Below are 23,480 nucleotides of genomic sequence, written 5' to 3' on the forward strand. Positions count from 1 at the left end.
GTGTAGTGTAGTGTAGTACTGTATAGTATAGTGTATTACTGTATAGTATGGTATAGTGTAGTGTAGTGTAGTACTGTATAGTATAGTGTAGTGTAGTACTATATAGTATTTTCTGGATTTTTTAGAAATATTTTATTTCTAGCACTCCTGTAAAACTATCCGTTTATGTAAATTATGTTAAAATTCATTTTCATATGACGTTGGAAAATAAAACTGTTTGTCTTTTTCAGATGTAAACGTAGTGAAGATTAAACTAGAACAGAAGAGTGTAGAAAAGAAAAAAGTATGTGTTGATTTCCCTCACCAGAAATAGGTGTAATTGGTTTCCATTGCTTAACAAGTGCAAAGTTATACAAACGGCTGTCTGCGCTCTGTCCACCGCAGAAAATCGAGGCCTGGATTTTAGCGTCCTAAATCCGTGAGCCTATTGCTGATCCGGCGAGAGATGTAAATAAAACTGATTTGTAAAATGCTTAGACTCTGCACAGATAATGAGATATTTTACAAACAGATGTCATATTTAGAAGTAGCTGTTGTTAACAGAGGTGTTGAATAATCTATAATAGATAATTTGTTCAGAAAATTGATTAATTATAATTACAAGCGTTTCGTTATTACCTGTTATCCTATTGTTTCTCAAAAAGTAGCAAGTTTTGATTAATAGTAAAAATACTATACAGCTGACTTCTGAACCAATTATTCAAATTATTTATTTGGTTTTTAAAGCAAAAGAACGGCTTGAAGAAAAAAAAAGCAGGGTATTAATGAAATTCCGTGTACTTGTAGGAAATCATCATTGGACAAACTAAACGTTCCATGGTTGTAAGAAACAAGTAGCACCACTCATATCTGATTGGAGGGGAATAAGTCAAAGTAGTTGTAGCATAACATGGTATTTAAACCAATCATTCTATTTTATAGGATCAAGAGAAAATGTAACAAAGCTAGTTTTTCATCGTCAAAGAAATATTAAAGAAAATATTGAAATAGCTAAGCGTAAAGGTAATTAATTTAAAAATGACACAGGACGCCAGTTTAATTTAATATGGCGTTTTTTCTCACCCTATGAACAAAATATTATGTTTTAAGTCATTAAGGATTTTTTTTACATGAACTAACAAACACAATACATGTTGACTGACTTTATTTAGTTTTGTGTGTGTGATTTTAGTTTGATTTTTAAATATATTTTCTTGTTTTTTCAAAATTTTTTGGACACTAAAAACTTAAAAACTAAAAAAATCTAAAAAAATAACGATTATTTTATACACAATGCAATAAAAATGAGATTGTTTCTAGTCTCCAAGTTACTAAAATAATAACTTACTGTACAGGATAAAAGTAGTAAAAAACCCCGATGTGACTGGAGACAATCTCATACACTCTACATGTTTCGACATATATCTTGCGTCATCCTCAGGAGTGTAATGTTTTGCAAAACATAACACTTACTTATACAATTATCAAACAACCAATTTACATATTAAAGAATTTCACGCCATCTGCTGACAACATTTCCATCAAATCCATCATCCTTATTCAATAATTTAAACTTACTTTTTTTTAAATTTAATTATCCCAATAAAAATAAGGATAAATTTGAAACTACCATTTATCGTGAACCTTTCTCTGTAATCATTCCGCCACATCAACAATCTTGTCACACTACATCTAAAAAAAAACCTGTGTTTTCTACTCTTATGTGGACAGGATACTAAAATTATGTTGTAAACAGGATGATATCAATAATGAGTTATTGTTAATTAAGCACATAGCAGTGGAAAGAGGTTTTAATCCAGATGTTGTTGACAGAGCTGTCATAAAACTAAAAACAGGGATAAAAATATTAAGTTAAAACCATTTGCTGAAAAAAGTAAGACAGAATGTTTAGTACTATCATACATACCTGGTTTATCTTGTCAAATAATGAAAAAATTTAAGAAACAAATAAATATTTTTCCGATGTACAAACAGATGAACGAAGTCAGCGAAATTTGTAATACCACTGAAGATAAAATTGATTTAATGGAAAAGTTGGCATATATAAAATATTATGTGAATGTAAAAAAAGTTTATATAGGACAAACTAGAAGAAATTTAAAATTCAGACTGAATGAACATAAAAGAAATCTTAAAAATAATAATATTATTATTTCACCTTTAGCAGAACATGTTAATGAAACTAATCACACAATTCAATGGGAAAAATTTTATTTTAGCACAACCTGGAAATGTAACTGGTATGAATATACATGAATCTATTGAGATGTTGGCCCGGCATGGCCAGGTGGTTAGGGCGCTCGACTCGCAATCTGAGGGTCGCGGGTTCGAATCTCTGTCACCCCAAACATGCTCGCCCTTTCAGCCCAAGAGTTGGCGGTGGGTGGTGATGAGTAGCTGCCTTCCCTCTAGCTTACACTCTAGCGCAGATAGCCCTCGTGTAGCTTTTCGCGAAAATTCAAAACAAACAAACAAACCAGACACATCGTGGTTTTTTTACCACTTTTTAACCTTATACAGTAAGTTATTATTTTAGTAATTTGGAGACTGGAAACAATCTTATTTTTATTAAATTGTGTATAAAATAATCATTGTTTTAAAAAAAAATTAGTTTTTAAGATATTTACTTGTGTGATAATGGTGTAGTTGCTTTTTCTTGTATTGAAACAACGAAATTCTACCTTAAAATTAACATAAAACTAGTTGAAATCTATAAAAATCATGTAAATAATTTAAACATTATTTCCATGTGATGTTTCTTGTGAAAAAAATTTTATTTTCGTTTTTAATCAAAATATTTTAATAAATAAGGAAACACATCTATAAATTTTGTTTATTATTTATCTAACTTAAAGTGTTTTGTCTAAAGCACCACGTTCTTACGGGGAGAAGAACTAAAAATGTTTTAGGTTTTGTGAAGTTCTTGATGTTTATATAAACAATCAAATAAACGTTCATGAACTGTAGTTTCTCTGAAAATTATTGGAAATAAAGTAAATGTAAATAAACATCACTCAACTTTTCATTTTTCAGTAAATCTGGAGTAGCAATGTGATCGTTCTTAGATTTTAAGTTTAGCATGATAGCTTGGGTTACTGTTCGTAATTAATTTGTTCTATGGTAGAAAATTGAAAATAAAATAAAAAGAGTAATAGGTGTATATTTAAGTGTAGAAAAATATCTCACGTACCTATAAATATACTTTGTCATAAAGCCTTTTAGATATATGTAAATACATGTAACTGTACGATGAACCTTATGATTAAAATTACTTCAAAATATAAACAAATCAAAGCCCAAACATTGAAAACATACAAGAGAGTCGTTTATAAATCGTAGGCGTTGTTCGTCTATCCCCATTTAGATATAGAAAAATAAAGAAAACGTTTATAAAGTGTTTCTCTTACCAAAAATCCAGACTTAATTATATGTCCTTCCTGAACAAAACCTGAGAAGAGTCGTAACTACTATAAAATCTGGTTTTATTAACGATTATAATATGTCACTTTTGCTGTACTACAAACAGCTCTGTATCCGAACAAGTATTTCAATAATCTTTTTTAGTCGTTTATCAAGTGCATTTTCAAAAAAACGTTTAATAACATTATCATTTACTCGAAGTGTCTCTATTAAACTGATTTTTGTTTCTCTGTACAGATTATTTTCCTCGATAAGAACAAAAATAATTAAACATCTTGTCCGTTATACCTGAATAGATATATTTAATCTCAATCCCACATTTTTGGGGAAATGTTCGAAATTACATTTTATTGCAAAAATTCATAACTTCTAATAAAAATAAAGTTCATTTTTCATCTTTCAGAAGGATAGATTATTGTATAATGACCATGTAATTGCTATACTAATATTTTAAATTTTATAACATAAAACAATGCTTTCAAGACTTGGAAATATCAATGGTCAAAGTACTTGCTCTCTGGTAAGAAAAGTAAGAAGAGTTTGTTAAAATTGGTATAACAGAAATGGGTATTCATTGGTTCAGCAAACGTTGTAAAATATCTGCTTTATCACAATACTCCTGAAAATAATGAAAACCTCTGGCAGTAACATAAGAACAGTTAGAACTGGCGTCTAAAAGTTGCCCAATCAAAGAAGCCCTTTGATTCCTTTATTTTTTACTTTTATTATCATCACATAAAAATTGCTTAGGCTTTCCAAAGGTAGTGACAGTATTCGCAGCAAGGCACTAAGGGGTGGGGGTGGGAAGAATTCCATTAAGGTCGCGATCCCTGGAAAAAACGAGCACGAATAGGTGGACTTCCCACAGTCCATAATGCACGTGCAAAGGATGCAAGGTGGTGGCCGATCTTCCGGTGGGGCTGACAGAACGTAGCTAAGGCATACTTGGGTCATTCGGTCAACTCCCCACCCACAGATAAGACGTTAAAAAAACGGAAAGATTGCTGCCGTGAGAACCGCCTGTGGCGAAACCTGCGCAATAAAGGGCAGATTCTTTAAGTCTAAACAGCCGACGATAAGTAAGAGTGAAAGATTTTGTCTTTATTATTTTTTCTCTGTAGACCTGAGAATTTGGTCGGTTAACAATCACGTCAGAACTTTTGTGTCATGCCCACCTTAGCAACCACAAAAGAGTTCTTAATACTCTGGAATGGGTCTCAGAAGTGAGTTGTTTCATATGCTAAGCTAACGTACTAGTTTAAAATTTTCCGAGTATTTGCGTATAAAACATTGCTTTTGCATATTTTGAAGTCTGCACATTATTTCAGTGGTAATAACCGTTTGAGTGATCGCGTTTAAAAATTAGTTTGAAGAGTGAGATACTGACAAAACAAGAAGACAAAGTCCTAAAGAAAAAAAAACACCGTCAGAAATAAGAGAGTCCCCAAGAAGTGGTGGTTAACGTATGTGTCGAAAGTTTACATCGAGTAACCAACTGGAGATGAAAAACATAAAAGTAGGACTTTTTTATGCTTTTTGTTTTCATGCAAAGAACAGTAAGGTACTTAATTAACTTAAGACTTTGCCCAGTGAAGAATATTGCAAATTTAAAGTTGATTAAGTTCACGTGATGAGAATTTGAGGGTCAGTAAATGTCAGATGTTGAAGCTAAAAGTCCTTGAACAAATCACTTGCAACAAGGACAACTGATATAATACTAAAGAAAAATAAAACATGACTAAAATATAATAGAAAGTATTCAAACTAATTTCTATAAATCCTCGTAAAGTTTAGTCTTTACAGATGATAAAGAAGTTCAGTATTCCAACTCAAGTTTAGTCACAAACTGTTTAATAAATGTAAAGAGGATGTTCAGGTTTCTACTTAACTTTTCATGAAGATCGGTTTCACGTTTTCATTATTTGTTTGTAGAATACTAGTAATGCATTAAGTATTATCAAAGAACTAAATCATAACGGTAGTACATATCAAAATTCTGAGGTGCTCAAAATATTTTGAAATATTAAATTTTGAAGCTAATTTAGAAGAAGAAGCTTTAAAGTTCCTAATATAAACATTTAAGAGTGTTAGTTATAATGATTATATAACTTATCAAAATGTTGGGTTTTGGTGTAGTGTTTATTTTCACATAGCCTTTCACTTCTTTATGAAAATAACTAGAGATTATCTAGCTTTCAGGCTAGATTGAGCACTTAGGTTTCAGTAACTATACAGGGTTTTAATTCATCGTAGAATATGTATTTGATCACAATAAAAAAGTACCATTACCAGCTGAGAACTAGTTACAAATAAAGTTATATCTCATTAGCCCAGTGCATTACAAAATAACCTGAATTTTATATCTAGCTAAAATGCTGGACAGTGCTGAAGTATGAAGGTAAAGAAAACTACCCACTTATTACTGCCTCAGAGTTGAAGACATTCTTAATATCGGCTGATGAAAAACTGGTGTTGTTCCAAACTGATCGTCATGATTCGGGTTTTTCAAATTCAAACTAAGGAAGAATGCAGCTTTTGGTCTCTTTTTGTTTTAAATATATTTCCAAAGTTGTGCACGAGATATTATAATTTTTAGAGCAAACCTTAATTATATATTAAGTCTTATGCCCTGCGTGTTATCCAACTCTGCCGAGTATAACATTGGGGTACAGGCGTTCTTCACATATGAGCTATACACATTAAGTCACATCGGTGCGATAACTATCCAATATCAAGGAAAACTTTCTGCCTGATTGTGGAAGCATATCTTTCTAAGTATCTAGCTTAGTAGCCCGAAAACAAAGCAAATCTATCTTCAATTTTCCACAACAAAATTCTACAAGTCGAAGATTGTAAATAAAATTTTCAGCATTTTGGTTTGTTTCCCATAACAACCAAGATATACAGTTACAAAATATGCAACCTCAATTCGGAGAATAAATATATTGCTGCTGTTTAAGTTTCACGCTCTTTCCTGATTCACACCATTTAACTTTCAGTTTATACTAGGGTTAGAATAAGCGCTCAAGCCTGAATTAGAGAAGTACTTCATAATTATAATATGTTTTAGGATATTTCTTACTTCTTGGTGTATATAGTTTTCCGTAGAAGCAAAATTCAAGATTATCGTTAAACTTCATGCATTAAATGTACCAAATTCAGACAGTAGAAATCTTGACCACATCTCAACTGTGAAATGGGCTGCTTTGAACAAGAAGTGACGCAACTGCTTTGCCATTTCTGTCAAGTTTCTCGACTCGACGATTACACCTCCTCCCTTCCGATCTACTTCCCCTGTTTTACAACAATTTTCTTGAAGAATGAACGCTACTGAAGATCCTCACAGAGATTTTGTTAATTTTTAGCAAATTTGTGCGTGTTTTCCGCGTTTTAAAGAGGAAAAAAAAACATGGAGGAGTGCAGTCTCCTCAAAATAACTTACAAAACTTTTAAGGTAAGAATTTAAAGTGAATTACAGGTGCTTCAAAAAGAAATCCATTTATGGACTGAGAGTTCACTTTTACTTGTAGACATTCTCCGGATCTGTTGGGTTTTCACTAAGGGCAGAGCTGGGGATATAATTTGCCGCTCAAAAAATAGTCAAATTGCACATCTACTTAATTTATAAATAATGAAATTTTTATAAACAAAATAAGACTATACATCATCAATAAAATATATTTACCAAAAGAATATCCTAAATATACAGCAAAATAATGCACAAATTAGAGCGTATATCCTTATAATATATATTAATTTCCATAAGGGATTTTACCTTTTAAATAAATAAAGACAAATTCGAATATTGCATTTTACTACTTGACAGAAGGCAATACAATCTTTTCATATTGAATGAATCATTTTATCGTGATCCGGAAAAGTTAATCTTTTTTCTTTTGATGTTATAGGTCGTTGAGAATTTTTATCTCCAAGCATGTTTCTGGCATACAAAGCTGCAGGTCTAAGACCCATTTGTGGAAACCTGTTTGTTCTGTTTAAGTTCAGGCTATTGCCAACTCATGAGATCCGAAAATATTTCACGAGACTTCACTGAATTTCTTTAAGCGCTCCCCTCCTGCTCCCAGTGGCTCAGAAGTAGGATTGGGGGCTTATAACGTTAAAATTGGATTTCGATACCCGCGATGAGCAGAGAACAGACAATTCATCGTGACACTTTGTGCTTAACATCAAACAAACAAAAATTTAAATATTTCTCGTAGGAAAATCTTTAAGGTGTTAAATTTGCTAGAAAATAGAGATTAAATAAACTATTAAGTTCCTTTTTCATTATCATACTTTTGATGTTGTTAATTGCACAATAATAAATATAATCGTGATTTCACCATCGAGCGAATACTTACTAAATATTATTGTATGTTATCTGTAATGAAAATGAGCACGTCAGATTCAGTCATACTTACAAACGCTGCAATAATCTTAAATATACATAAGCTTCACTCTAGAAACACAGAGATATTTAAGGATGAAAAACTATTAAAAGTATAAAGCAGCTAATTCTCTATTTCGAAGTGAAAGAAGAATGTAGGAAATATAGTTTTCATTTAACTGCTTGAGTATTTCCACTGAAAGTTAAAAAAATCAGTTTACTATAAGTGTATCTAATGTGGATTCGTCTGCACGTAGGTATTTAAATAGTCATAACGTCGTCACCAAAACCACCCACGACTTGTCTGTGACCTTGACCGAAAACCAGCTGTCAGATAAGTGATGACACCAACGATTTCACTAGATACGACTAAGGTTACCAATAAACTATTTTTATAATAGTAGGTAATCTTCCTGACTGAAGGAGGCGTGGCAGTACTTAAAAGTCCATGATGTCATTACAGTATGTATATGGAATTTTAATTTGCGGTGTTGATGCGTACAGGGGTGAAAACGAAGGAAAGGTGATGGAAGTATGAATCTCTCTGTCTCATGGTGAAATCTGTATTCAAGCCACGAATCATCGTCTCTATGGGGTCGCTAGTTGCACGCAAGGTTCTTAATGTACAAGTTTCGTTCCAAGGTTATTTAAGAACAAAGAAAACACCAAACTAAGATTTCTAACGTAAAATGTGAAGCCCGTTATATAAATAAGTAAATATATATGTATAACTCATTATTGTCACCTGTGGTTTGATAAATTGCATACAGAAAATAGAGGATGTAACGTATAGGTATTTAGAGAGAGTTTCAGTGCATTCCAGAAATTTCTAACTACAGTATATGCTATATAACACAAACGACAAACATTTTCTCCCTGTTTGTATTTTTTAAAAGTAACTGTGTTAATGTTTTTAACGAAAACTTATGGTGTTTTTAATGTTTTAGACAATGCTTTTTATACTAACTGAAAGTAACAGATTTGTCACTTTGATCCCCTTATATATATATATATATAAAAGAACAAAAATGGGCTTGTTTGACACCTAACCAGCATTTGGAAGAAGTGAACTTTTTACCAGCCAGGAAAACCTTTAAACTTTGTCTTTAAATATATATAAGTTCGATGATGCGCCATGCTATACACAATAAATAATGTTTGAAAGTAAGTTTTCAATACATGAATAAACTTTCGAAACATGAGAACCAAATGGAGAAAAATGGCCAATCGGACATGGGTAAAATAGCACAAACAAATCTGAAACGCTTATTTCAAATATTTGTTCCTTAAATGAATATAACAGGTAATTTTTTTGTATTTAAAACACTCACGGGTTGTTCAAAAGAAGTTGTTTCGTATTTTGCTCAGATTATTTTTTAGTACTTCTTATTGTAGAGGTATATATAACAAAACCGCTAACTGCATGTACAGAATATTGCAATATTTACCTTAGAACCTGGTGTCATTGAAACTAAAGTAAACAGAGCCAGTATAAAACTGAATTCGCTGAATGAATTTCTATCTTAGTGATGTGTAAAACGTGGGTGAGTAATTACACCTACGTTATTAGCTTGCAAAGAGAAACCACACCTTATACTTCCTCCATTGCTGAACAAGGAAAAGGGTGTAAACCTACGTAACTTGGAATTGTCCGACATAGAAAATAATGTAGTTCTTCTTTTAAACAAATAATATGTACGTTATTTGTAATGGTATAATTTTACCGATACTAATAGTCCCCATGAAAAAAAATATCATTAGATATATTAGTGTTAATAGTTAATGTAGAAGAGCGTGATATAACATATGGACAACAAGGGACCATCTGGTCCTTCAAGGCTATCCCTGCAAAATCACGCTTGAGAAAAAGTAAAACTTCTTCTCGTCCTATTGTCTTCAGAATATAGCACAAAAAATCAGAAGCGTTTATCATATTGACCCCTGGATAATCTTGTAAACTGCAATAAGATCACCTCTTGCTCCTTTTTATATTTAAGAGAAAATAAGTTAAGAATTCTATTCCAATAAGGCAACGCTTCCATCTTTGGAACAATCTCAGAAGTCCTTCTTTGAACCCTTTCCAATAAGTCAATATATTTTCTTAGATAAGGAAACCAAAACTGAATACTGTGTTCCAAGTGAGATCTAAATGATGGTTTGTATGAAGAGATAGTAACCTCTTTTTCAGTTGTAATCATTATATCTATAAATACACCCAAAAATTATGTTAGCTTTCCTACTAGCAACAGACTACTGCTTTGGTGGCTTAAGTGCCAAGTCCCTGTCTTCAGTCACGCTATTGAGTTGATTCCAATATATATTAAACGTGTGATCCAAATTATGATAATCTAAATGCATTATCTTGAATTTACTATAATTAAAGATCATTTGTCCAAGTTACCACTTGATCAAAGCTATTCTGTAATTCTTCAACAAACTAATTACCGGTGGAAATACCAAAGAACTTAATTTCATCAGCCACCTTTACTAATTTAGTGATTATGTACTTATAAATATCATTAATATAAATCAGAACAAGTATCGCATTCTGAAGCATTCCACGAGTGATAATTAAGGGTTAAATTTAACTGGACTCTGTTAATATTGTTTTTGCTTTCTCCAATTTATCATCTTTTAATCTAATTAACCAGTCTTTCTTCACCCATCCCCTCCCAACAATGTAATTTTCTTAGTAAATCTTTTGCGTGATACTTTATCAAAAGCTTTTTTGAAAATCTAAGTACGCTAAGTTCACGCCCTTTCCTTCAACTATATAACACGTAATATTCTTGAAAAAAATTAACAAATTAGTAAAGGAAGATTTCCCTTAAGTTAATTCATGTTGATTTTCTTGTGTGATATCATGTTTCACTAAATAAATTTGTCAAACCCTATATAATTATTCCCACTACATAAGAAAGATTAACTGGTCTAATAATTTCCAGGCTACTGCGTATTGCCCCCTTCAAAAATAACAATAACATTTGCAATTCTCAGGCACCTACCTATTTTCCATCAACCTACCATATGAGGATCACATATCTGATCTTTTACCACTCTTAAAAATCTGGGGTAAACATATTTTGGTCTTGGTGCTTTATCTGGTTTTAATCTCTCAATATTTGTTTTTACCAATAGGAAATTTATATCTATATGATTCAAATCCCAATATTTTCCATATAATGCTCAGGGTCAGAAATATTGCTAAAACCTTTTCTTTGAACATAGAAGAGAACATCTGAAAGCTCAGTCATTTTATAATTTTGAACAAGTACTTGGCCATCAACATCCTTTAAAGACCCAATCCTTATTTTAACATTTTGCTTACCTTTAATATATTCAAAAAACATTTACTGTTAGGTTTAACATTATTAGCCAGCCATTGCACATAAGCCCTTTTGGATTTTCTAATTTCCTTTTAACCAGATTCCTAATTTTCATTTAGTTCTATAAACCTTCCATCCTATCTATGAATTGAAACCTTTCAAGCTTATTTCATTAATCCTTGAGTTTCTTCTTTATGCCTTAAGTAACCAGTTAGGTTTGATCTTCCCTATTTTTGTTTTACTCTTTTTAGGAAGTTGCTAATCTCGAATTAAAAGAAATATTTTTGATAGATTGTTTAGGCAGAGTATTCATGATGAGTAAACTAGAATGGACGGCAACTGCCTGTTGGAAAAACACAAGTGTATAGGATGACGTTTAAAAAAATTCCCAAATAATTTCACGCCACCTTTTAATTCATTATCTCAATTTACTAATGATATATATATTCTCTGATGGCCTCAAAATTGGCTTTCTAAAAATTAGGAACCAAATTTCTACATTTTCTCATCGCAACACGTAAAAAAGCATCATATCTAAATATGTAACGACTATTTTTTCCCCCAAATGTTCCCCAACTTTAACTCTTTCAATCACACCCTCAGTAATGGTTAACATCTTTCTTGTTGGTCATCTGACCACTTGGTATAGAAAACCATCTTTAATCACTTCAAATAACCTCTTTCACTTTCTAGTTGACTCTACACAATCCTTAGCAGTGTGTCTAAATTTAAAGTTTTCCATAATTATTTCATCGGTATCCTTATTAACATCATTTCTGATATCAGTATACAATTTCTCATTGACATAATCTCTCTTATCAGGTGATTTGTAACAATTGCTAGTTAATTACTAGGATTTTTTTGTCTTCATTCTTAACAGGTCGAAGTTCATTCCTTACATCAAAAGCCACACCACTCCATCTTTTAAAAAACTTATCACAATTATCAATATTCCTATCATCGACATTCTCCCAATCTAAGCATGTTTCACGAATTCCAATTTTATCATATTCTTTGATTGGAACATGAGCCACGAACTCATCCTTCATGCTTCTCATTATTATAACATTAGAATAATAGCAACTAAGCTTATTTTCAAATATTAAACCTTATCTTTAAAATTATTATTTAACTTTTTTAGACTTTAAATCTTTTTTCAATCTCCTCGATAGCCTATCGATTTATTTATATTCAATTTACTAAGATCCCTTGTCTCTGTACAAGTTTAATTTAAACTGTCTCTAATGGATTTTTAGAGCTTTGCCGAATATCTTGCTAATTAGCCTGCTTAAGTGGAGTCCAGCTTTAAGATATAATTCACTCTTACTATTAAATTTATCCCACAGGTCCAACAAGCACACCTGTTGTTCTAAACTTATCCTTGATAATCTTTCTTTTAAACCTTGGATCTAGCCCAAGGGAGCACTCCCGAAAAAGCCAGACATCTATTTTTATCCCTAAATCTCTGAAGGAGTTCTATGTACATTTTAAGCATCTCTTCTGACTTACAAATTGAAACATCATTCACTCTTAAATTCACTACTAAAAGAGAATTCTCGTTGGTACCAAAAACTAAACTACCAACACTTTCTATAATGTTCTGTATTTTTGTCCTGGCAAGCAAATTCTAGTCTTAGTCTTTCTATACTTTCTATCACCTGGGGGCTCAGCGATAAGTCTACGGGCTTACAACATTAAAATCCAAGGGTCGATTCTCTTCGATGGACCTAACACAGGTAGCCTAAAGATCAACACCAACAAGCATTTCAGCCTCCTGGTGGCTATGATTAGTTATAATGCTTATAACGGTGGGCAGAGCACAGATAGCTCATTGTGTAGCTTTGCACTAACGATAAACAAGCAAGAAATAAATATATGCTCCCTACTACAAACAATGTCATTAATATACATTGAGAGAGAGTCCCCCACTATTTACACCTCTTGATCATCTCCTTCCTTATTGCAATCAGTCAAAGGTTTAAATCCATTTCAGACTGATACCTGAATTTTAACTTAACCTCTCTTTATAGCCTTAACGTTTTAGTGCTACTCACTCTTTTAAACTAAGCACTATTCTCCTCACCTTCTACCAAAGTAACCTTTACCCTAATTCTAACCATTTCCTCTCATGCTTTTGATTTCTGCTCCTATTTTTACACATAACTTTCCCCAAAGGTGTATCTATCTTATTTTAAAATGGATTTAAACTGTATTCCAAAATGCTGACTCATCATGGTGCCCAAAATCTCGTCTTGAATCAAGAAAAACGGCAGAAGTCCATAGTAAACTCAGTCCACATATATCTAGTTATCCTCAAATAAGAAGAGTCTCGTATCTTTCTTTAAAAATGTAACATATCCTCCTTAAATTTAGCTTTAAAAGTCTAAAACAAATGATTTAACAGGTCAGATAATAAATAATTGAATGAATATCTAAAATTATTAATTTAAGATATACATTTCTCTATTTTATACCCTGTTTGATTTATATTTCAATTTCCTGATAAAGTTTTCTTTAAATATTCTAGTGTTATTTAAGGTCCATAGAATCCCCGTCGTATAAACAACAATAAAAACTAAAAACATAAAGGTCTCTTGATTCACTATGAGATTGTTTACTGCATTCATGAAAATGGTTTGAACAATGAACAGAATTGTTTTCCTGATTTATTAATCTCATCTAGCCTTAGGATCGGCGGCTCGGTTAGTTTGTATAAGCCAAAAATTTTTTTTGCACTCGGGTGGCTGATCCTGACAGCAAATTTAAAGATTAGATATGTTTGGGAACGAGGATTCGAACTCGCGACTCGCAGATTGGAGTCGAGCGACCTAAGCGCCAGGCCATGCCAGGCCAGGCCTCCTGATTCTTTACGTTATACCTACATTAGTTCTTCAGAATTTTAAAATTTTGTGAAATACTTGGCTTGGCCTACACAGAGTCCTGATACGAATATTATTAAAGCTGTATGGGCTTATATCTAAAATCAGAAACTCGAGAGACAACCAAGCAACAATTAGCAGTTGGTATATTACAATTAATATTGTAGCTACTAACAACCTAGCTCAAGACAGAGTAGGGCATGGGGTTTCAGAATGGGTGTTAACAAATTTTATAAATACTAAGCACCAATGACTCTCACGTCCAACCCCAAACAAGTAAGCACCAAAGATTATTGCATTTTGGAATTTACAATGATATGATATCTGAACAGCTTTATGTATTAACAAAATAATTATGGTTTCGTATTTATGCCCTTCTTTTTGTGAAATGAGAAAGTTTCTATCTAATATTGTCATATTCTTCGGGTAACAAACCCGTCATATTCGTTTGACTTAATCGAGTTAGAAACAAATGTCTTAGTTAAGAGTTTTGCCAGAAAATGTTTGAAATATACACTGCCAATTAGTTTATATATTCTTATTAGAACAACATATGTTAACATATGTTAAATATGTTAACTAACGAAGACAGGGCTTCTAGTGTAGAACATAAACTTATGTCCTCTTTCGAAAACAAATGCTGTTTCTATCATAAAATCGACATATCCATAAATCCCACGCGAGGTTTGCTTTCACCTTTATATTAATTTTCGTTTCACAGATGAATAATATATCTTCATATTCCCTATACACCTACCATTGGACTTGTTCCTACCTAAACCTAATTAAATGAGGGTTTTGTGGCTGATACACAGATCTTCAAGACAACTAGCCCATGAAGGTCAATTATATATTTTTAATATTGATCATTTAAGTATTTAGTAAAAAGATACCGAAAAATATCTTTTTTAAAATCTATGTTAACGTAAAACATTACCAATGTACATTTATAGTGATCACCACTGTCATAATACTATACTTTCGTTTTTAATATCATATACTAGACTAAGTATGCTCAATTCCGTTCCAAAATCGTTGAAAATGTCAGTTATAATTTTTATCCATCTCAAGGGAACAAAAGAGCATGGTTCTTTTGGAGACGTATGTAATCTGTGTGAAACTATTTTTAAACAATAATTACTTTATAAGTCAGTCAAGACCATTTTATATATTAATAATAAATAATTTATAGTGACTTTGTTTAGTATTTAGACTTATTAAGTACATATGTAGCTCAGAGCGAATATGGTAGAGTACAGAGTTGTATAAATTCAGTTACATTGTCAATTCAATAACAATATAAATAATTAAGTATCAACAAGTCAATGAAACTGGAGAATTTAAGGTAATATGATTTGACCCTTGTCTGTGGCTAAAGCTAGACAACACATAGGTAAGTAAGTACCTTAGTAGGAAGACCTCGTGGTCGTACTTTTATTAATGACATTTGTCTGGAAGCACTCTATGACTTGATTACCCACCTACCTTTTGCCCCTGTAAGCCACTGACCTGGTGGTTTAAAAAAAGAAAGGGCAAACTGTGGGGGCTGAGCTGTTATCTCCAGTGCCTTAGGCTAGCACGCACGCGGGTGGATTTTTCTATACCGTTTAATCTTCCTACGAAACTGTTTAGTGCCGAGACAAGGTTTATATGCAGTTTGGTTACGCAGACTGTTTTGTTCTGGTCCCCTATCTAGCAAACACTACTGGCCGGGTCTTGTATCGTTTGTATTCATCAGTTAACGATTAATCGTGAGTTGTCGCACCCATAGAGGCCGATAATTGGTCTGGAAAAGCAGCACGAAGGTTCTCATGATTCGCAATCTGTGGCTGAGTGAAAGCAAGCTAGCGAACCACATCACATATCGGGCTGTACTTCTTTTAACATTTCTTTGAACCCAAAGTCTTTATTTAGTTAACTTTATCTATTATTTGTCGAAACCATGAACGCTTTGTACATGGAAATAGAACTTTTTCATATAATGTTTTTTCCAAGTATTCTCATGGTCGACAGCATGGTAAGTATTTTGATTCAGTTTATAATTAATCGAATATGTTGCGCCTGTAACATTTAATTTATTGCTTGTACTCTATATACGAGAGTTTTGAACACGTAGAGCCTTTACTGTTAATATCATGCATATAAAAATGGAATAAAACAAAAAACTATTATTTTAAACGACCAATAAATGAAGAAGTGGTACGACAAGTTTACCTTTGAAAATCACAGAAATAAGTTTAACATAAAGATACTCTTTAGTAGAAGGCTTATACGTCGATTGGTAGATCAACGAAGCTAAACTGTGAGGGCAAAGAAATATTAAGTGTTTGCAATACATCCTGTAGATAAACAGTATTAACTGGTCACAGGTTCACAAAATACCATATAAATGCAGGACATTTGTGAAATGTGAGAATAAAGAGAATAAAACAATTATATTAAGATTCATTTTGTTCATGTACTTCTGTATCTAGCGTGTCACAATTTCCATGAAAAAATCAAGCTTCATCGAGCAATGGAAAGATCAAATGTTTTCTTGAACCCTCCAGAATACCAAAATAACAGTTTCTAAGAAAATATCAGCGTGTGATGCAGCAAATTTACCAATGCCAGCGCAGGATTACATAGGAATATTGATATTTTTTGTGACTGCTGATACAGAAATAATTTGATATCATTAAGTTCTGCAAATAATGCCCTCTCACTTTCATTTTGGCTAGTGAAGTTAAAAATGTACATTATATACACGAGTAACAGCAGAAAATTCGAAAATTAAACTAAGCTTTGAGTAACTGATGAAGATGAGACGAAAGAATAATGGTTGTGTACGTGTGATGGAAAGCAGAGAAAGAGTAGAATTAGAAAGACACGTTCAAAATAAAATAATAGTATGTTTATAAATAAATTTCAATAACTGTGCTGTACAGCATTGACACAAGCTTTTCTCTTCTCCCTAAGCACTAGACAAGTATTTATTTGAAGACACAGATTCTACCAAACTGACCCTTATATCACTAGCACACTTAAACTGAATATAAAAGAAAAATGCCCCAATTTCTAGCTAATATTTTCACATTCAAAGTGAAAAGGGTAACTGGCTTTTAACCTTCTTATTTTATATATCAGCCAATGACCTATCAGGGTTATCTTGCTTTTCACCAGTTCTAGACAAACAAATGAGGAGATGTAGATAAGCTAAGCTGGGAAGATATAACTAAAGACAAGTGTCCTTCCTAAGAGACAGGTTGCTAGAGGTCGGGAGTGGACTTCGAAATAAGAAACTTTATAAGCATACAGAATGAGAGTCAGTATGCTTATAAAGAACGGTAGTGGTAGTGGCCAGTTTCATTATATTTTCAATGATGATTTCTATGTCAAGAAATGACAGGATAGTAGAAATGTGCCTGGTGAAATTTAAGGAAGGGGTAAAAGGCTGAAAGAGAATTAATAAAGTTGTCAAATTCAGTTATATTCCCAATAAATATGTCGAAAATGTCGTCAATATACCCGGTGTGCAAATGGGAATTTTTCTTGGAAACTTAAAAAAAAAAACAACAACAGATTTTCCATATAGCTAACAAACATGTTTGCATACAAAGAGCCCATCCTGGTTTGGTTTCCATAGCAACTCACCACATAGTTCTTTATAAACAGTTTCATAAAACTTAAATGTACTCAAATTTAGTACAAGTTCGGTAAGCTGTAAAATGGTATTAATAGAAGGTACGGGTGTATTTCGTCTGTCAAGGAAGAACTTGAGGGCCTGTAAACCCTCAGTGTGAGGATTAGCGGTGTAAAGAGATGTTATACTACCTGAGAAGATCAAAACAGAAGATTTTGTAGGGACATTAAAATTGTCAATTAACTGAAGTGCATGTGCGGTGTCGCTAATAAACACCACATTTCACCAACCTGTTACTGGTGACGATCCTCTCCGTAGTATACAAACCCACACATGCTTTTCAGTTAACTGGCAATTTTAATGTCCCTACAAATCTTCTGTCTTAATATTCACTGGTAACGTATCACTTCTTTACACCGTTATGCCTCACAATGAAGGTTTACAGGCCCTAAAGTTATTCCTTCACAGACGAGATACACTCATACCTTCTACTGATACCATTTTACAACTTACCGAATCTGTACTAAATATGACACCGTTTAATGACACAGTTTACAAACAGTTATGTGATGTTGCTATGAAAACAAATCCAGGATTGGATCTTTATATACAAACTTGTTTGTAGGCTGTGTGAAAAATCGTTTTTCCCCAGTTTCTAGGTATATTTACGGCATATTTATTGATAATATAACTGACAACTTTATTAATTTTCTTTCAGCCTTCTTTAAACTTCACCAGGCACATTTTTACCAGCCTGTCATTTCTTGACATAGAAATCATCATTGTAAATAATAAAAAAACTGTCCACTACTGTTCATTATAAGCATACTGACTCCCATTCTTACTTACGTTTTGATTCGTCTCATTCTCCTACCACTTTACGTTCAATCCCTTACTCCCAATTTTAGCGTTTATATCACAATTGTAGTGACGATGATGATTTCATCTCCAAGTCTGAAGAAATGACCGACTTCTTTTTCTCTCCGGGCTATCCTAAACGAATCTTACAAAAGGCTTTCTGTAAGGCTTGTCATAAATGTCGTAAGAATACACTTGAGACATTGTTACAAAAGACGAAATGTAACAAGCTTACTTTAACTGTTCCTAATCACCCAGTTGTGTCCTCCTAAATCACCAGGGACAGCTTTAACATTTTTCAAACTAATACTGTCAATAAGGGTATTTTCAGTGAAAAAGCTGTTGTTGCTTTTAAACACAACCAACGCTTTTGGGTTACCTTTGTTTATGCTAACTTTACACTCCTCCTGGTTCTTTCACCTGCAACCAACCACGTTGTGTAACTTTTCACCATGTTGATAATCGAATTCCAGTGACATTTTTCCCATATCGTTTTTAAATTATAACTAATTTTACCTATTTACCAAAATCCGTTATACACTGCATTGTTTGTGACATTTGTTACTTGCTGTACTTCGTTGAGACTGGTCGCAAAATCAGTGACAGATTTCGCGCACACAGACGACACGTGTTACATCGTAATCTTGACTTATCAGTCTCAAGACAAACACGACTGTCACTTCTCAGACTTGTTCTTCTAAGATCTACATCAACAGACCGTTATTTACGTGGACGCCAACAACAAGCCTTTTTTATACTCTAGGTACAATTTCTCCACTTGATTTGTACGATAAATTTTCATTTTTTTGTAACTTTACTTTTGACATCCTCTGACTTTTCCCACTATTACCTCTGACCTATCAGCTTTGCATTTTTTACACATTTTCCATCTGCTTCTCTTTCCCTTGCATCATTTCTTTACATTTGATTCGCCAATATTGTTACATCATACTTCGAATGTCGTACATTCTCCTATTGTTACCTTTTTTAGTGATATTCTGATATGCTGTGTACATTAGACTTTAACAAACATCACCCGAAAAAGGGTTTAGGCTTGCAACGTTGTGTCCACCTAAAGCGTTTCTAGATTTTATCATCATCGTATCTAGTGTTGATTTTCTTTTTTGAACTTTGCCTTAGATCTTTTGTGCAGTTTGTTGTATATATTTTTCGTGTCTGTATACATGATCAGTTACTAAAGTCATTTTGTGACTGGAAAGATGTGTCAAAATGTGGGAACATTTACATAACTACATATGGAGTTATATTAATACAAGATTATTAAACAATTTTAATTAAAAAGTGATAAAAGAGATCTTCAAAAAATTATAGAAACAAGATAGGTAATTTAAAGTGAATCGCAAAAAAGTAAACAATCATTCTTAAGGCTTGAGGCATAGTGTTGACTCAAGCTACAAATCACTATTTTGACTCTCCTAAATATTACAGTTTTTAGACATGGAATCAAAACAGAGGTTTATAGCTTCAGGAAATAATGTTTGTTTACTTTTTCGTGATTGCATTTGCACTTTAAGTTACCATTCTTGTTTCTGTAATTTTTTGAAGATCCCTATTCTCCCTTTTTTAAATTAACAATTTTGTTTCTTTACTTCTCTTTAAGTTCATCAGAACATAATTCTGTATAATAGCAACAATTTTCTATTTTAAACAGTTTAGTTAATGAAATAAGTAGTTGGTGTGTGTTATTCTCTCGGGAAACAATGACAACCTTTGGATTGGCTTCATGCAGATTGGATTACTGTTGCTCCTGATATCATAACCACAATGTTATCATTGACAGTGGTACTGCATGTATGATCACTATGATGCATGGTGATCAACATACCACATGTTATGTAAATGGTTGTAAAATATATATAGTTACTATATTTATACCCTGTAGCTATATGGAGAGTCTGTAAACACTAGATTAGAGACTACTGAATTATACCGGAAAGTAGTTATCCCGGCTCTTGGATTGAAGGGACTACTGAACTATATTGGAATGGTGCATGGACTAGATTTTGTAACCTCATGAGTTTTATACATGCATGCACATGCAATGCATGTTTGTTAGTATTTATATCTATCTATCTATCTGTCTGTCTGTCTGTCTCTCTCTCTCTCTATATATATATATATATATACACACATATACATATAGGCTTTATAGATTTTATAAGTTGTTAAGCCGTATATATATAGACAGCCATATGAAATTTTCAAGTTTTATAGATGCATGTATACATATTCAATGTAAATATAAGACAATGTATCATAATATAACAGTATATGTATACAAATAAGCATTTGTTATATTTCTTATAGTTGTTATATTTCCCTCCTCCTCTTCGCTGGCCATAGTAAAGCTGGTCACGGTTTTGCTGCAGCTGGGCAGATTTCCTCTTAGAGTGACATTCTGCACACTCTACAAGGTCGAAAACGTGTTAATTAACAATTATGAATTGATTATATTTAGATACCTTCCCCGTTCATTTCTGATGGAGTTTGGGTCGTGACACTTGTACGACCCTCTTTCACGACGCTCCTAAATTCTGGTGGGCCGTAGCTGCTGCATACTTTATCTGGAACTAAATATTTTCTAAATAAAATATATAGCTAGAAATTTTCTGCCTAATTTTCGCCTAGAATTACCATCTCCTGCTAGCACGATTCTTGCCACTCCTTAAAGTCAGCTTCAAGGATGGCTACTCTATCTGCAGTACCTATAAAATTCGCAATCACGCAGTGTTGGCTATAATTCGACACTTACCATCAGCTATCAGCATAATTTCTGATCCGATGCTCGAATCTGAACTTGGTGATATATTTTAAACTACGACTTAAAGATATATGTTGTGCAAGACAGCCTAGACGTTTTTGTAACATGATTCGATCATGCAGTGGTAAAAATGACTGTGATCGTCTCAGCAGCGTCTAATCCGAAAGGGCAGGAACCCTATACAAAAACAAATGAAACGCGACATCAATACAATTGCAACAATAAGTTAATAATCGCTATGGTACATGTCTCACACCTGTTATATAAACATGAAATTACAACCACAGCTATATACATGTGCATGTATATTACATTATGAGGTTCCATATAAACTACAGACTACATTAAAACGATTGGGTGTCAACGGTTATACACCCGCTGTTATTTGTTAGGTCGTCAACTAAATTAAAAACTATCCCACACAATGTTGCATTTAGTAATATTACCCAGCTTTTATTACTATACTCACAGCCATTTTTTTGGAGGTTTTGGCTGTAAAACTGGCGGAACAATATTAAATAATAATAAAGAAGAACAAATGAACGATTTCTATTATGAGTTTGTTTGTTTTTTTTAATTTCGTGCAAAGCTACACGAGAGCTATCTGCGCTAGCCGTCCCTAATTTAGCAGTGTAAGACTAGACATCACCCACCGCCAACTATTGGGCTACTCTTTTTCCAACGAATAGTTGGATTGACCGTCACATTATAACGCCCCCACGGCTAAAAGGGCGAGCATGTTTGGTGTGACGGGGATTCGAACCCGCAACCCTCAGATTGCGAGTCGAGGGCCTTAACCACCTGGCCATGCCGGGCCCCTATTATGAGCTACCACCGTGCTTCATGATAAATACAAATCACAAGGAGTTTTTTTTTAAAAGTCCATTCAAGCCTGCTATTTTTTGAGCTCTGTTAGTGGTAAATTGATTTACTGCTCATTTGGAGAGAACTTATCGAACATTTAGGAGCGTTATAGATGCATTATCCCAGGCAACAGTTTGTGGTGTTACCTTTATTAAGTGCATGTACTTCTGTTCTATTGATAGCATATAACACATAATTCAAAACCCGTAGTTCCAAAGTTACAAAGGTTAACATTTTCAGTAAGTATTCGTCAAGAATTCTGAATCTAATTTAGTTCTTTTTTCTCAAAACTAACACTCATATAATTCGCATGAAAATATATATCTTCCCGCTTCTTGGAAAAATGACATATTGATTTTCTGAGGATTTCATTCTGCCTGTTTTTATTAGAATTAAAAGTTTTAGGATAACCAACTAGTTTTATATTATTTGTATGTTCTAAAAGTTAGTAATATGTGAGCATTTTCAAGATTAATTTAGATAGATTTTGTTTATTTACAGTTTATATTAGCGGCACTATCTATAGCATTGGGTTGGGAAATCCGTGCGGACATTCGTCGTGGTTATCCTTGTATACGACGACTGAATCAGTTATACTGTCCAACACCAGGAAATAAATACCCCAAGTGAGTAACGATCATGTCGTTATCATTATGTATACATGCTTGTTATTCGATGTTGCTTTTATTTGTTCGTGGATTAAGCTCTTAAACAACAATATGTAAAAACTAAAATAACTAATTAACAATTTTAAAACTAACAGAGCAGAAGAAGGTCTTTCCTGTTTAAGCCTTGTGCAATCCTGTTAAGATTACTTTTAGTCATGCATAAATTTCTGGATTTTTTTGCCGACGATGAACTATCTTTCGTAAATGTGTGATTTTAATGAAATCTATTTAGCAGCTGCTAGATGAAACATTAATATATTATAATAAGTGCACAAAATTTGATTACCATTCCGCCCAAAAGCCCTTATAAATATTCTCTATATCTTTCAAAGTGCTTTTGTTTCATATGTTATTTTTTCTAAATTTCAGTTTACTAATTGGATTTGAGTATTATTCAAGTGAAGAAATGCACTAATTAATATTTGTTTAGTAAATAAATAAATCAGTTATTTTTGTAATGAATAAATGGATTAGTTATGATTTTAGTACTTTTTCAAATAGTTTTCACATTCAAGTTAAACTATACACCAATATAGACATTTGAAAAGTTTTTTTGGTGTACAAAACTTGAAGATAGCTTTTATATGCGGAAATATCTGTTAGCTAAGTTCTTGCACAGATCTTACTGTGCTTATTCCACACGTAAGCTGTTGCCTGCAACACACAAAGATGCG

General features: G+C 32.8%; 1 protein-coding gene across 1 annotated transcript in view; it reads left to right on the forward strand.

Moving 5' to 3' along the window:
- The first annotated feature begins 15,954 nt into the window (after positions 1 to 15,954).
- LOC106458525 (protein spaetzle 3-like) overlaps positions 15,955 to 23,480 on the forward strand; it is a 23,666-nt gene continuing 16,140 nt past the window's right edge. The window contains exons 1-2 of the mRNA XM_022384765.1: positions 15,955 to 16,029; positions 22,640 to 22,764. Of these exons, the coding sequence (XP_022240473.1) occupies positions 15,955 to 16,029; positions 22,640 to 22,764 (200 nt within the window). The remainder of the gene's footprint in view (positions 16,030 to 22,639; positions 22,765 to 23,480) is intronic.

This window comes from Limulus polyphemus, unplaced genomic scaffold, assembly GCF_000517525.1.
Source record: "Limulus polyphemus unplaced genomic scaffold, Limulus_polyphemus-2.1.2 Scaffold480, whole genome shotgun sequence".
NCBI classification, from domain to species: Eukaryota; Metazoa; Arthropoda; class Merostomata; order Xiphosura; family Limulidae; genus Limulus; species Limulus polyphemus.